The 16,531-nt window shown below is 46.6% G+C and overlaps 1 protein-coding gene across 1 annotated transcript; it reads left to right on the forward strand.

Moving 5' to 3' along the window:
- The first annotated feature begins 1,681 nt into the window (after window positions 1–1,681).
- rsph4a (radial spoke head component 4A) lies at window positions 1,682–16,319 on the forward strand. Its single transcript, XM_072549343.1, has 6 exons — window positions 1,682–2,397; window positions 7,118–7,358; window positions 9,209–9,967; window positions 13,645–13,786; window positions 14,717–14,834; window positions 15,919–16,319. Exons 1-6 carry the CDS (start codon window positions 2,198–2,200, stop codon window positions 16,157–16,159), a joined length of 1,701 nt encoding a protein of 566 aa, XP_072405444.1. The 5' UTR covers window positions 1,682–2,197; the 3' UTR covers window positions 16,160–16,319.
- The last annotated feature ends 212 nt before the right edge of the window (window positions 16,320–16,531 follow it).

The raw sequence follows: 16,531 nt of genomic DNA on the forward strand, positions 1-16,531 counted from the left end.
CCATTCATTGTAACCTCCCACCACTGTATCCTCTCCACATTCATTGTAACCTCCCACCACTGTATCCACATTCATTGTAACCTCCCACCACTGTATCCCCATTCATTGTAACCTCCCACCACTGTATCCCCATTCATTGTAACCTCCCACCACTGTATCCCCATTCATTGTAACCTCCCACCACTGTATCCTCTCCCCATTCATTGTAACCTCCCACCACTGTATCCCCATTCATTGTAACCTCCCACCACTGTATCCCCATTCATTGTAACCTCCCATGACTGTATTCCCATTCTTTCATTCCCAGGTGGAGGGGATGACGTTTACCCACGTTCGAGCGTGTTGACGTTGCCCGTAGCGGGACCGCGTTGTTCGTTGCCCAGCAACCATCACCCGGGAGACAGCGGCGGGAGAGAGCGAGAGAGTTACTGGGGGAAGGAGGGGACAGAGAGAGTTAGTGGGGAGAGGGGGAAGGAGACAGAGTTAGGGGGGAGAGGGGGAGGGAGACAGTTATTGGGGAGAGGGGGAGGGAGACAGAGTTAGTGGGGAGAGGGGGAAGGAGACAGAGTTAGGGGGGAGAGGGGGAGGGAGACAGTTATTGGGGAGAGGGGGAGGGAGACAGAGTTAGGGGGGAGAGGGGGAGGGAGACAGAGTTAGGGGGGAGAGGGGGAGGGAGACAGTTATTGGGGAGAGGGGGAAGGAGACAGAGTTAGTGGAGAGGGGGAGGGAGACAGTTATTGGGGAGAGGGGGAAGGAGACAGAGTTACTGGGGAGGGGGAGGGGAGACAGAGTTACTGGGGAGAGGGGGAGGGAGGGAGGGGGAGGGAGACAGAGTTACTGGGGAGAGGGGGAAGGAGACAGAGTTACTGGGGAGAGGGGGAAGGAGACAGAGTTACTGGGGAGAGGGGGAAGGAGACAGAGTTACTGGGGAGAGGGGGAGGGAGACAGAGTTATTGGGGAGAGGGGGAGGGAGACAGAGTTATTGGGGAGAAGAGGAGGGAGACTTATTGGAGAGAGGGAAGGGAGACATAGTTAGGGGGGAGGGGGAAGGGAGACAGAGTTATTGGGGAGAGGGGGAGGGAGACAGTTATTGGGGAGAGGGGGAGGGAGTCAGTTATTGGGGAGAGGGGGAGGGAGACAGAGTTATTGGGGAGAGGGGGAGGGAGGGAGAGTTACTGGGGAGAAGAGGAGGGAGACTTATTGGAGAGAGGGAAGGGAGACATAGTTAGGGGGGAGGGGGAAGGGAGACAGAGTTATTGGGGAGAGGGGGAGGGAGACAGAGTTACTGGGGAGAAGAGGAGGGAGACTTATTGGAGAGAGGGAAGGGAGACATAGTTAGGGGGGAGGGGGAAGGGAGACAGAGTTATTGGGGAGAGGGGGAGGGAGACAGTTATTGGGGAGAGGGGGAGGGAGACAGAGTTATTGGGGGGAGGGAGACAGTTATTGGGGAGAGGGGGAGGGAGACAGTTATTAGAGAGAGGGGGAGGGAGACAGTTATTGGGGAGAGGCGGAGGGAGACAGTTATTAGAGAGAGGGGGAGGGAGACAGTTATTGGGGAGAAGAGGAGGGAGACAGAGTTAGTGGGGAGGGGGAGGAGGAGGGAGACAATTATTGGGGAGGGGGGAGGGAGACAGAGTTAGTGGGGAGAAGGGCAAAAGTTACTGGGGGGTGAAGAGTGAATGAGTCTTTGGGGAAGAGTTGCTGGGGGTAGAGGGAGAACAGCGAGTGTTTTTGGGGGAGAGTGAGTGAGAGAGGTTACTGAGGGAAGGGGGCCAGTTACTGTGAGGGGCAAGAGTGAATGAGTTATTGGAGGAGAGTTACTGGGACAGGAGAGGAGTGAGATTTACTGTGGGGGGGGAAGAGATTGAGAAAGTTACTAGGGGAGATTTACTGGAGGGGAGAGTGAGTGAGTTACTGGTGGGAAGGATAGAGAGAGTGAGAGTTACGTGGAGAGAGATTACTGGGGAAGAGAGAGAGAGTTGTGGTATGGGGTCAAGGGAGGAGAGAGAGATGGTGTTTCAGGGTAATTAAGCAGAGAAAATTAGGAAAAATGGGAAAAGAGTAAACAAAATAAAAGGGTGCGAGGGAGGTATAGGGCATAGTGGTATTTCTAAAAGTGCGATAAACGACTAGCTACCGAATCAGGCTGACAGTAAATAGATTGTAGAAAGTGAAAATTATACAGAAGGAAACAAAAATGTCGGACGAAGTGCCTAAACCGAGCCAGTCAGAGTCTGAGGGCAAAATACAACACAGTGAATTTGCCAGCAGCATAAGTAGTCAGGAGTTGTTGGTGCAGGTGGAGTCTGAGCACACCCTGACATCTGTAAACGAAATCATAATCCAAAATGCGAAGGCCTATTTGCTGCAGCAGAGCCCAATAACGAACCTCAACCTGTGAGTATGTAAACTTCGAAACTAACTGGTAAAAGTTACTGGATTAACACATTTATCCTCTTTCTCCCCCACCCCTTGCCTGGGAGTGGATCATCTGATTGTTTGCCCCCATCCCCCACCCCCCGTCCCCATCCCCCACCCCCCGTCCCCGTCCCCGTCATCGAGTTTACAGCAGTTCAGCTAAAAAGAGCATCTCTCCCTTTCTCTATCTCCTGCTCCTTGAATGCTGCCTGATATGGATGAGATGCGTTGGAGGGCATCTTCCACCACGTGGGAGGGGAAATAGCAGACTTTAAAGAAGGAGGCCATCTGGTGTGTCCTGTGGTGGAACTGGTCCTCCTGGGAGCAGATGCGACGGAGGAGTGGGGAACACAAGATAGCATTTTTGCAGGAAGTAGAGTGGGAGGAGGTTTAATCCAGGTAACTGTGGGGGTCAGTGGGTTTGGAGAAAATGTCAGTGTTGAGTCGGTCACCATTGATGGAGATGGAGAGGTCCAGGAAGCGGGGAGAGGTGTCTGAGATGGTCCAGGTGAATTTAAGGTCGGGATGGAATATGTTGGTGAAGTTGGTGAGCGGTTCATGGAACTGGTTCTCCTCGGAGCAGACACGGTAGAGATGGTGCACCTCTGTCCCACTCCTCTAACCTCAACAAGGACAGAACCCCCGGTCCTCACCTCCCAACCCACCAAACTCTGCATAAATTGCATCATCCACCGACATTTCTGCCACCTACAAATGGACCCTACCACCAGGGATATATTTTTCCTCCCAACCCCTATTTGCTTTCTGCAAAGACCATTTCCTCAGTGACTACCTGGTCAGATTCACCTTCCCCTGCCACTGCAGGAATTGCAAAACCTGCACCCACTCTTCCCCCCCCCCCTCACCTCTTTCCAAAGGAGCCTTCCACAGCCATCACAGTTTCACCTGCACTTCCACACGTCATTTATTGCAACCGTTGCTCCTGATACGGTCTCGTCTACATTGGAGAGACCAGACACCTTCTCGCAGAGTGCTTCAGAGAACATCTCCGGGACACCTGCACCAATCAACCCCACTGCCCCGTGGCCGAACATTTCAACTCCCCCTCCCACTCTGCCAAGGACATGCAGGTTCTGGGCCTCCTCCATCGTCACTCCCTCACCACCCGATGCCTGGAGGAAGAACGCCTCATCTTTTGCCCTTCAACCCGATGGCATCAATGTGGACTACACCAGTTTCCCCATTTCCCCCCCCCCCCCCCCCCCCCCATTTTACCCCTTCTCCCCCCCCCCCATTTTACCCCAGTTCCAACCTTCCAGCTCAGCATCATCCTCATGACCTGTCCCACCTGTCAATCTTCCTTCCCACCTATCTGCTCCACCCTCCTCTCTGACCTATCACCTTTACCTCCATCTCCATCCATCTATTGCACTCTCAGCTATCTTCTCCCCAGCTCCCCCACCCCCCCATTTATCTCTCCACCTCTGAGGCTCCCAGCCTCATTCCTGATAAAGGGCTTTTGCCCGAAACATCGATTTTCCAGCTCTTCGGATGCTGCCTGACCTGCTGTGCTTTTCCAGCACCACTCTAATCTCCAGCATCTGCAGTACCCACTTCCGCCTCATAAAATATGTAGAGTGAGAGAGCACTGATTGGATTAGTTTATAGGTACCATAATAACAGTGATACTGTTGCATAGACTGTTAAGAAAACAATAATTGGAGCTCAGAATTAAGTAATAATTGTAGGGAACTTTAATCTTCATATGGCCTGGACTAATTACATTGACAAAGTTTCTCTGGACACTTAGACTGTACAATGTATTTGTGATACTTTTCTGAACAAAATGTGCAACTAGCAAGTTTTAAGGTTATTTTAGATCTAGTGTGATAGTGTTCATTAGTAATCTCATAGTAAAAGTTCCACTGGGAAAAAAATTGATCATAGTATCATTGAATTCCCCATTAAGTTTGAAACCAACGTATTTCAGTTGGAATAAAGAATCTCATACTTAAGCTGAGCCAGTTATGTGGGTAACTGGAAGACTGCTGAGGTGGACTGATTCAATGCACAAAATGGGATGGTGGCCAATAAATAAAGATAGAAGCATTTAAACAAACAATACAAAATTACAGACTAGTCAAGCAACAGCCTGACATAGTCATACTCATGGAATCCTACCTTTCAGGTAATGTCCTGGACATCACTACACCATCACTGGTTATGTCTTGTCTCACTGGTAGGACAGACCCAGCAGAGGTGGAAGCACTGTGGTGTACAGTCAGGAGGGAATTGCCCTGGGAGCCCTCAACATTGACTCCGGACCCCATGAAGTCTCATTGCTTCCGGTTAGACATGGATAAGGAAACCTCCTGCTGATTACCTTTCCTCGGCTGATGATTCAGTACTCCTCCATGTTGAACAACATGTGAAGGAAGCCCTGATGGTGGCCAGGCTGAAATATGTACTCTGGGTGGGAGATCTCGATGTCCACCAGCAAGATTGGCTCGACAGCAGCACAACTGACTGAGCTGGTTGAGTTCGACATAGCTGCTAGATTGGGTCTGTGGCCAGTGGTGAGGGAACCAACAAGAGGAAAAAGCACACTTGACCTCATCCTTGCCAACCTGCAGATGCATCTGTCCATGATATTATTGGTAAGAGTGACCACTTTGTAGAGACCAAGTCCTGCCTTCACATTGAGAATACTTGTGTTGTGTGATACTATCACTGTGCTAAATGGGACAAATTCAAGTAGATCTAACAACTCAAAACTGGGCATCCATTACGCACTATGAGCCATCAACAGCAGTTACTCCAGCACAATCTGCAACCCAATGGCCCAGCATATCCCCCATATTCCTGATGAAGGGTTTATGCTTGAAACATCGATTCTCCTGCTCCTCGGATGCTGCCTGACCTGCTGTGCTTTTCCAGCACCACGCCCTTCGACTCTGATCTCCAGCATCTGCAGTCCTCACTTTCTCCCATATCACCCACTCAAGCCAGGGAATCAAGCCCAGTTCAATGGAGTGCAAGAAGGCATGCCAGGAGCAGCACCAGGCATGCCTAAAAATGAGGTGATACCCTGATGCAGCTGCCAAAGAAAGCTACTTGCTTGCCAACAGAATAAGCAGCAAATGACTGCAAAACTAAGCAATCCCACAACCAACAGATCATTATCTAAGCTCTACAGTCATGAATGTTGGTGGACAGTTAAACAACTCACTGGAGGAAGAGACTTCACATCTATTCCCAGCCTCAAGGATGGAAGAACTTAGCAGATCAGAACAGAAGATATGGCAGAACCATTTCAACCTTTTCCAGTTATCCCCACCATCACAGATACCAATGTTTAGCCAATTTGATTCACTCCCCTTGATGTCACAAAATGGTTGGAGGCACAGGATACTGCAAAGTCTATGGGCACAGACAACATTGCGGCAGCGTAACTGAAGACTCGTATTCCAGAACTTGTGCTCCCATAGCCAAGCTCTTCCGGTACAGTCACAACCCTGGCATCTACCCAACAATATAGAAAATTGCTCAAGTATGCTCTCTACACAAAAGCATAACAAATCCAACCTGGCCCAATCAGGGATGTGATGGAATACTCTCCACTTCTCTGGGTTGATGTAGCTCCAGCAACATTGAAGAAGCTTAACACCATCTAGGATAAAGCCACTCACTTGATTGGCACATCCACAAATATCCACATTCTCCAACACTGATGCTCAATAGCAGCAGTGTATGCTATGTACAAGATGCACCTGTAGCAATTCACCAAACAACTTCCAACCCTACAACCACTTCCATCTAGAAAGACAAGGGCAGCAGATGCATGGGAACACCACCCCCTGCAAGTTCCCCTCCAAGCCTCTCACCATCCTGACTTGGAAATATATTGCTGTTCCTTCACCGTCTCTGCGTCAAAACCCTGGAATTCCCTCCTGAAGGGCATCATGGGTCACCCTACAGCACGTGAACTGCAGTCGTTCAAGAAGGCAGCTCACCACCACCTTCTCAAGAGGAGCTAGAGATGGAATGAATGCTGACCAGCCAGTGATGCCCTACATCCCACAGAGAATTAAAATAAAAACAAAATTACATTTGTTCAAAAAAACAAAAACTCAACAAGAAAGATTAGCTTACGCAGGAACTTTAGGACAGTACCAGATTAAAAGAAAAGGTTTATCAAGTTGCAAAGAATAATAAAAAGTCTGAGGATTGAGAATGTTTTAGAGATCAGAAAGGTGACACCAAAAAGTTGATAAGAGATAAAAGAAGAGGTGACCAGGTAAACTGATCAGAAATATAAAAGCAGATTGAAAGAGCTTTCTTAAGTGTACAAAAGGAGGAGAGTAGCTAAATTATGTGTTAGTCCTTGAAAGGCAAAGACAGACATTGGGCAATGACAGTGGCAATGAGCATATATTTTGTATCTTTCTCCATCCATTTGTAATCTGGTTGGGCTATGATTTCCTCTCACACTTACCTGCTTACCCACTCAGTATGAACGCTCGTGCAAGTAATCATCACTTCAGTAAATGGACTTAAGGGCAGCCTTAGCTGGCAGCAGCACCACTGCAAAACCTCAAGAGGAGAAAGGTGTAAGCAGTATTAGCAATGGGAGGAAAATATAATTTTAAATGTTTGAGATGGTTGAGCACAAGGTAGGGAATAACACTGAACCAATTGAGTACAGTGTCCTTTCTGTTCTCTGTTATTTCTCTATTAGTTATGATCACCTGTCACAGGTGTTAACCAAGGTGTTGGATGAGAGACCTGACAATGCTGTGGACATCATTGAAGACATCAGCAAGAAGGTGAAACGGTCTCAGTTCTCCAAGAAAATGGATACCCTTCGTGACGAGTATGAGAATTCAATGGCGTACGGTCTGGCTGAGGTTCAGAAATCTCTCTTTGTGAAGACAGTCGAGACAGAAGAAGGGGCGGCAGCAGATCACGAGGAGGAAGTGGTAAATACTGATATCAGCAGTTTAGTACTCCACTGTCACAGAGTAGAAGTGCACAGGGCTGAGTAGGTAGCACAATGTGTTGGACGCTCAAGCATTGTTGTCTGTTCTATATGCTTTTCAGATCATGTCTCCAGTCTTGGTGTGTGTTTAGGCTCAATGTTAGCACTTCCACATTATGGTTCAGATAGGTATGTCTTACTGCTCTCTACACAATCTAGGCCGACATTTTTATTTTACTGTGTTTCCAATCACATTCATTTGAGGCTCAGTCTGCCTCCTGAGGTGAATAAACAAGATCCCACAGTACTATTTTGAAGAAGAGCAGGTGAGTTCCTGTCAGGACCCAGCCTATATTCATCCTTCAACCAACGTTGTTAAATTAGATAGAGGAAAAAAAACTTGATTTTGTGGCACCTTTCAAAACCTTAGGACCTCCAAAAGCAATTTCCAATCTGTTACGATCCTGGCTGATGGCAATATTGGACAAATCAGCTCCCAGGCTGAAATCTAGTTTGCTAGTTTGTTTGTTTATTTTTGTTTTCAGTTGCTTAATGTGTGTTTTCTTTATTCAACATATTCATATGAAGCTGTCAGTGTTCTTTAGAAAAAGAACACAAATTTAGTACATAAATGAACAGCCAAACAAATTTATAGAGATATATCCTCTATATGACAGGTTAGATATACCTTACCATAAACAGCAAAACAAACTTTCAACCTTTTTCTCAACGGTATCCTTTCCGGATACTCAATCCCAGCAAAGCATCATTCCTATCTCAACTCGTTCATTTCTTGTTTTGCAGACTGTTTTTCAGTTCTGATGCCCTCATCCTCTTTTCAGTCTGCTCCTCAGCTTAAAAACACTGATACAGCTTTGAAACTTCACAAACTAAAATCTTTCTGCTTGGGTGCTTCTAATTCTGAAATGAATTTTAAAACCTAGTTGTGGCTATGATGTTTTTTACATATCATTAAAAGTTTCACTTCATAAACATTTCATCAGCTAGCAATATAGTCCTGCTAGGCACTTCTCACTTTGCTGTTTATGGGTGCAGACATTAGCCTCTTATGTGACAATTGTGACAACATTCTGAAGTATTCTACTTGTTGTAAACTTGGGGTTTCCTGATGTTGTGAAAGGTGACTTACTTCCTTCCATTCTCTTTCTCTGTCTCTCTTTCTTTCTTTGTCTTTCACAGAGTCACAGAGACGTACAGCACAGAAACAGACCTTTTGGTCCAACCTGTCTACGCCGACCAGATATCACAACCCAATCTAGTCCCACCTGCCAGCACCCGGCCCATATCCCTCCAAACCCTTCCTATTCATATACCCATCCAGATGCCTTTTAAATGTTACAATTGTACCAGCCTCCACAACTGCCTCTGGCAGCTCATTCCATACACATACACTCTTTGCGTGAAAGATTTGCCCCTCAGGTCTCATTTATATCTTTTCCCTCTCAACCTAAACCTATACCCTCTAGTTCTGGACTCCCTCACCCCAGTGAAAAGACCTTGTCTATTTATCCTATCCATGCCTCTCATGGTTTTATAAACCTCTATAAGGTCACCCCTCAGCCTCCGATGCTCCAGGGAAAACAGCCCCAGCCTATTCAACCTCTCCCTATAGCTCAACTCCTCCAACCCTGGCAACATACTTGTAAATCTTGTCTGAACCCTTTCAAGTTACACAACATCTTTCTGAACATTTCCTCTTTCTCGCGCTCTCTTTCTCACTCTCTTTCTTTTTCTTTCAGTCTATCTCTCTCTCTCTCTCTCTCTCTCTCTCTCTCTCTCTCTCTGACTTCAGCACCATTCCCTTTAACATCCTTCTCTTCTCTCTGGCAGGCAGATACACCCCTACCCAATGTCATGGAAATGGCCTATTACTTTGAGCAGGCGGGAATTGGCCTCAGCAGCGATGAGATGTACCGCATCTTTCTGGCACTGAAGCAACTGGTGGAAGCCCATCCACTGCAGAAGTGCCGGTTCTGGGGGAAGATCTTAGGAATCAATGGGAATTACATTATAGCCGAGGTGGATTTCCGTGAGGGGGAGGAGGATGCAGAGGAGTTGGGTGAAGAGGAGGACGCAGAGGGGAAGGAAGATGATAAAGAGGACTTTGATCGAACGGAGGAGGAAGAAACAGAAGAACCTGAAGATAAGCCTCCAGAGTCAACATATAAACCCCCACCAGTCATCCCAAAAGAAGAAAATCGCTCCGGCACCAACAGGTACACTTACTTTGTTTGCAGTGAACCAGCCAAGCCATGGGTAAAGCTGCCCCCTGTTACACCAGCACAGATCACAGTAGCCAGGAAGATCAAGAAATTCTTCACCGGCAACTTGGATGCGCCCGTCATCAGTTATCCACCGTTTCCTGGTAACGAGATGAGTTACCTGAGGGCGCAGATTGCTCGGATATCTGCTGGCTCTCAGATCAGCCCACTGGGATTCTATCAGTTTGGAGATGAAGAGGAGGAGGAGGAGGAAGGGTCAGTGAGGGATAATTACGAGGAGAATCCAGAATTTGAGGGAATTGCTACAGCAGAGCTGTTGGACACCATGGCCAACTGGGTCCATCACACACAACACATCCTCCCACAGGTAAGCCTGCCTTTTACACCTCCACGTTTCAGTTTCTTCTCTTCCTAATCTTCATCCCTCACTCGCAAGATTCTCTCATGGTCCCTAGGTGAGAAGGCGGTGGTGATGATGAGCTTTTCTGAGTCAGTGATAAACTCTCAAAAGCTGGGAGCCAACGGTGACTGGGACTTTATGAGCAGAGAACTGAAATCTGGCACGTTAAGTGATGATAAAAGAGATTGTGAACCTGCATTTGCTGGGAATTCACGTGAATGGGGAGACACCTGTTATTAGCATTTAGAAATTCCACCAAATTAAGGAGATGCAGAGGAACCTCGACTATCTGAAGGACATGGACGGGGAGTATTTCATTCGGATTAGCGAATTCCGGATAATCGAATGCCGGATAACATAGTTTAGCCGAGCATCGGGAGCATGTGATCTTGCCGGACAATCCAATATTCAGATAATCAAATGCCTGATAATCAAGGTTCTTCTGTACTTAGATGTTAGTGTTGTACCTTTGTTTGCTGGGATACTCAGCTGCTCTGCAAATATACTTGGCGAAGTTGTACTCGTCACTTAGTTTATCAGTTCAGTGACCGGTGATCATCAGTTTGCTAGATTGGTGCCATTAATTAGTATTGACCACATCACAGGCCCTTAAGACAGGAATATAATAGAGTAGGTGACTTGCTCTCAGCCAGGGAGGCCATCTGAAGGGTGATTTAGAGACTCGTATTTCTGTAGTTTGGGAATTGTTGTGCCAAAGAATATTTTGCCTGCTCTCCTGATTACCTAATTGAGACCACTTGCAATATCACTGCCCTTCTCTACTTCCAATATTTCTGATTTCTTCAGCAGAGTGGCTCTTCACTGACAGGGCTAACCCATTGAATGTTTCACTGATAACACTAGTCTGCATTGTCTCACGATTCCCTAGTTCTGTAGGCTCCTTCAACCTCCAAGATTTCTGTACTTCTCCAATTCTGGCCTCTTGCCTATCCCTTGGTGGTCACACTTGCAGCTCCCTTGACCCAAAGCCCTGGAATTCTTCTTTCTTTATTCCTTCCTGGGATGTTCCCTCTCTCTCCTGTCCCTTGAACAGAGTGTCTTGCTCAGCCATTTCAGACAGCAGTTAAGAGTCATAGAGTCATAGAGATGTACAGCATGGAAACAGACCCTTCGGTCCAACCTGTCCATGCCGACCAGATATCCCAACCCAATCTAGTCCCACCTGCCAGCACCCAGCCCATATCCCTCCAAACCCTTCCTATTCATATACCCATCCAAATGCCAGTCACATTGCTTTGGATCTGGAGTCACATGTATGCCAGACGGTGTAACGATACCAGATTTCCTTATCTGAAGGAAATTGGTGAATCATAGAATCCCTACAGTGTGTAAGCAGGCCATTCAGTCTATCAGTCCACACCGACCCTTTGAAGACAATACCACCCCGTCCCACCCCGACCCCCATCCCCACCCCCATCCCCACCCCCATCCCCATCCCCATCCCCATCCCCATTGTGACGCTCCATTTCCCATGGCCAATCCATTTAACCTGCAAGCCCCTGGTTCACTATGGTCAATCCACCTGACCTGCACATCTTTGGACTGTGGGAGGAAACCAGAGCACCCGGCAGAAACCCATGTAGATACAGGGAGAATGTGCAAACCCAGACAGTCACATGAAGCTTGAATGGAACCCAGGTCCCTGGTGTTGTGAGGCATCAGTTCTAACCACTGAGCCACCATGCAGCCCATCTACTGTTGATTAAACAAGCCCATGAAGCAGCTAATCCTCAGCACCAATGAAACACATGGGTTTCTACCACAATCAATGATTATTTCATGGTCACTACAACTGAGACTAGCTTTATAATCCAGATTTATTAACTGAAATCAGGATAGAATAAATCATTACATGGAAAGATGTGGATTTATTTGGAAGAGTCAGCAGTAGATTTATTAAGGGACATTCGTGTCTAATTAACCTTCTGGAGTTTTTTGAAGAAGTGACAGGAAGGGTTGATGAGGACAATGCTGTTGATATGGTGTATACAGGCTTCCAAAAGATGGTTGATATAGGGCCACAGCTGAAAATGTGTTGCTGGAAAAGCGCAGCAGGTCAGGCAGTATCCAAGGAGCAGGAGAATCGACGTTTCGGGCTTAAGCCCTTCTTCAAGATCTCCAGCATCTGCAGTCCTCACTTTCTCCTCCTGATATAGGGCCACACAACTGATATCTGAGGAAAGTGATTGGTACTGATCATTTCATTCCTTGATCAATGTGTATAAAATTAGCTGAGTGTTAGGAAGTGGAGAATCATGTTAAGGAGCATTTCTTGGGCTGGAGGAAGGTTTTTAGTAGAGGTTGCCAAGGGTTGGTATTTTGTGTGTTTGTGTTTGTGTGTGTGTGAGAGAGAGAGAGTGTATGTATGTGCGTGCGCATGTGTACGTGTGTGTGTCTATGTGTGTCTGCGTGTCTGTGTGTCTGTTTGAGTGTGTGTGTGTGTTCACACTTTGCAGATGATGCAAAATTGTAAACTCTGAGGAGGACTGTGTAGACATTCAAGAAGTTGGTTGAGTGGGCAGAGAAATGGCAGATGAAGTTAAGTGCAGAGGTACAGTAATACACTTTGGTGCAAGCACATGGAGAGCCAGCTAAAATAAAGGGTATTATTCTATAGGGCATGCAGGAACAGAGATACCTGGGTGTGTAAATGCTTAAATCTTTAAAGATGCCAGAACAGGTAGGTAGAGCACTTCATAAAGCGTACAGTATTCCAGACTTCACTAATAAGGGGCTTAAACTACAAGAAACGAGAGGTGCTTGACTTATAACGGACCCTGGATAGACTTCAGTTAGAACATTATGTGCAGATCTGAGTACCACACTCTAGGAAGGAATGCATTGAAGAGAGAGCAGAGGAGATTTATAAGAATGGGTTCCAGGGATGAGAGAGTCCAATTATGAGCGCAGATGTTTGGAGAAGTTGGGACTGTTTTCCTTGGAGAGAAGACTAAGAGGCAAATTGATAGAATTTTTCTAAATTGCGTGGAGTCTGGAGAGTGTTGATACATAGAAACTGTTCCTAGTTATAAAAGGGTCAAGACCCAAAGTTTATAGTTTTAAAGTGTTTTTTCCAAAAGGAGCAAATGCGAGGTGAAAAAAAATCTTCTCAAGTGGTCTGGGATTGGATTACACTGATTAGAAGTGTGGTAGAGGCAGGTTCAATCGAGGCATTGAAGAGGACATTAGATGTTTATTTAAATAGAAAGAATATGTAGGAATACAGGGAAAAGGCAGGAGTTTGGCACAAAGTCAAAATACTCGGAGTATCAGTACAGACACAATGGGCCAAATGGCCATCTTTCATCTGCACCAACGATTCTGTGATGTCTGGTGGGATTTGAGGCCATGTTCCCTGGTTGTTGGCATGGTAACGATCGGTGGTACCAGTGACATCACCATGAGTCCTAAGTCTTGCTGTCTCTGTGCTCCTTTAAGCTGCTTCTTAAAACCCATTTCAGACAGGATTTTCATCAGCTGCACTTCTTCACGTGCCTCGGAATGCAATCTTGTGTTTACAGAGAGCCTTTTGAGAAGATTGCGTTGAGTCGATTAAATTAAAGAACACTGAACCCTGTTCGAGAGGTCCGGCTTCTTAACTAAAATTGCTTTCTCTGACACAGGGCCGTTGTGTTTGGTTTAACCCTGTTCAGAAAAAGGAGGAGGATTTTGAGGAAGAAGAAGAGGAAGAAGAGAGAGAGGCACCAGACGAACCAGAACCAGAGGTGGGACCACCTCTCCTCACTCCACTCTCTGAGGATGCAGGTAACACAATATCATCAGAATAAGGCCCTCTACACCAGGTGGCACGGACAGGGTTTTACTTTATTTGCCCTGTCATGTCACCTTTTACCTTTAGTCGTGAAACTTCCTTCCTCTCTCCTCAAGGGTTCGACTGCTGAAAAATTCTGAGAGCAGGAGAAGACCATAGGCCAGGCAAACCAATCCGTTTTTCACTAATACAGTCCCCACATACCTCTTCCCAATTATCCCTTAATCCTACTTGATCTATATATCCCTCTACCTATCCATTTTTTTCCCCATATTCCTTAATTTGAGTTGCATATCTTCTTCTCACGTCCTTCAATTCCAATTACCCACTGTCTCCCCAAATTCCCCGAACTTCACCCATTCACCTGCTCTTTGTATCCCTCAATCCTAACCATCCACTTACTTCCCATATCCACTAGCTTCATCTTGTCCCATAACTCTCGATCATAACTATCCACATTCTCTCAATATCCACCAATCATTTTACTATTTATTGTCTATGTACAGTAGCGCTTTAGATCCTTGATACTGGGTACAGTATCAGACAAATCCTATGTCCAATAGCTATAGCGGGCAGGTTACTGCTGAACTTTGCATGCACCATGCCACTGTTTCAATGAACATGGGTCACTTTACCCCAAATAACATGAGTCTTTCCCACATCCCTCAATCGTAATTGTCCACTTTCTCCCCTCAATTTCTTCTTGTATCCCTCAATTTCATCGATCCATTGTCTCACAGCATTTATCATTCCCAATGTTTTTGTAAAGCTACTGTTCCTATCTCTCACCATTTCTCATAGTCTCATGGATACAGCCCCAAGAAGTGGGAAAAGGAATGTACTCATTGTATTCCCTTCTGTTGTGATGGTGTCAGTAACTGAAGCATATCTCATGCCTCATTCCTGGTCTTTCATTGTTTCAGAGGTCAACAATATCCCTCCCTGGGCTGTCAAACCTTCATCCATCCTGATCCCCCAGTACGCCAGTGCTTTGGTCCGGTCCAACCTGTGGCCAGGGGCCTACACCTTTGCGATTGGAAAGTGAGTATCCATTATTTTGGGCGCAGCGGGAGTGTGGGATGGGTTCGTTGGCTTTGGGCATGTTGGCCAACAACTCAGTATTTACCTACTTCCTTTCATCAGGGATACATTGGCATTTTTAGGTCTAGTGCTTTGTTATTGAGAGAAGTAACTGCTCTTTCCATTGGGACAGTTGCAGATGGGAACCTTAGCATTTGGAGGGTCGGGGTGCTGCAGTGTGCACTCAAACCTCTGAAAGGCAACAGGATGACAGTCAAACTCAGGGACAACCTTCGAAGCTTGAGGTTTCAGGAGCTCTTATTCAATAACACTTATTTCAATAACACTTTATTGAAAAAGATATATTCTTTAATAAGAAATAAAGGGGGCCACTGACAATGTCACCCTTAAATCAAGGGCTTGCTAGGCCGTTTCAAAGGCAGCCATTTTGTTTTGGCTCTGGAGTCACATGAAGGCCAGATCAGGAAAGGACAGCAGATTTCTGTCCCTCAAGCGTATTAGTGAACCAGACGGATGTATACAACAATTGAAGGTGGTTGTCATGGTCGCCAGTACTAAAGCCAGCTTTATATTTCTAGATATGGGCGCCACAGTGGCTCAGTGGTTAGCACTGCTACCTCACAGCAACAGGGTCCTGGGTTCGATTCCAACCTTGGGCATCTGTCTGTGTGGAGTTTGCACATTCTCCCCGTGTTTGTGTGGGTTTCCTCCGGGTGCTCTGGTTTCCTCCCACAGTCCAAAGATGTGCAGGTTAGGTGAACTGGTCATGCTAAATTGCCCCATAATGTTAGGTGCATTAGTCAGAGGGAAATGGGTCTGGGTGGGTTACTCTTCGGAGGGTTGGTGTGGACTGGTTGGGCCGAAGGGCCTGTTTCCACACCGTGGGGAATCTAATCAAATATTCCAGCATCTGCAGTCATCGTTTTTACCTAATGGGATTTGAATTCAGGTCCCCACAGCCTTAGCCTCCACATTTTCAATCCATTGACGCTACCGCTACACCACCACCTAGCTCCTCCACCTTCTCCAAACTGTCACGTGACTAACTGGCATAACCCAATTGAATTGTTTCCCTGTTCGACAGGAAATTTGAGAATGTTTATTTTGGCTGGGGCCATAAGTACAGCCCGGAAAACTACAGCCCTTCCTCAGCCCCACCGGTGCAGGCAGAGTATGCCAGCGGTCCCGATATCACCGAGGTAGACGACCCGACAGTGGAAGAGGAGCAGGCTCTGCGGGCCGCATTGGAGGAGCGACTAGCAGCAGCAGAGGAGGCTGAGGAAGAGGAGGAGGAGGAAGAGGAGGAAGATGACGACGACAACTAATTAAAGAAGGATTCCCCTAGACAAATAACTTTGACACTTTCTTTTCTCTGTATTTTATATTAACCTTTTGATACTTGCTACTCCCCTCATATTTCAAAGAACACTAAGTTTGTAAATGAATTTCTTATAACTGCATAGAGGATAATAAAAGATTCTTTTTAAACTGCGTATGTCAAACCCAAGCGCTTACTGGTGGAACGTCATTGATCTGAAACAGTAGCTCTGTTTCTCTGTCTGCAGACGTCACCTGGCACTGCAGCCTGTTTGCAGCTTGTTCTGTGTTTATGCCACATATCCAGCATCTGTGGTTTTACGCTTCTGCTCAAAGGTTTCCATCATCTGCGCTCAAATCCCACGGGCAGACACCGGAGA

The sequence above is a fragment of the Chiloscyllium punctatum genome, chromosome 29 (genome assembly GCF_047496795.1).
Source record: "Chiloscyllium punctatum isolate Juve2018m chromosome 29, sChiPun1.3, whole genome shotgun sequence".
NCBI classification, from domain to species: Eukaryota; Metazoa; Chordata; class Chondrichthyes; order Orectolobiformes; family Hemiscylliidae; genus Chiloscyllium; species Chiloscyllium punctatum.

What these genes read in the sequence shown, in the direction of transcription:
- rsph4a (XM_072549343.1), top strand. Translation starts at nt 2,198, where the DNA reads ATGTCGGACGAAGTGCCTAAACCGAGCCAGTCAGAGTCTGAGGGCAAA. An exon ending in CCAATAACGAACCTCAACCT is followed by an intron (nt 2,398 to 7,117) that starts GTGAGTATGTAA and finishes TTTCTCTATTAG; the next exon opens with TTATGATCACCTGTCACAGG. An exon ending in TCCACTCTCTGAGGATGCAG is followed by an intron (nt 13,787 to 14,716) that starts GTAACACAATAT and finishes TCATTGTTTCAG; the next exon opens with AGGTCAACAATATCCCTCCC.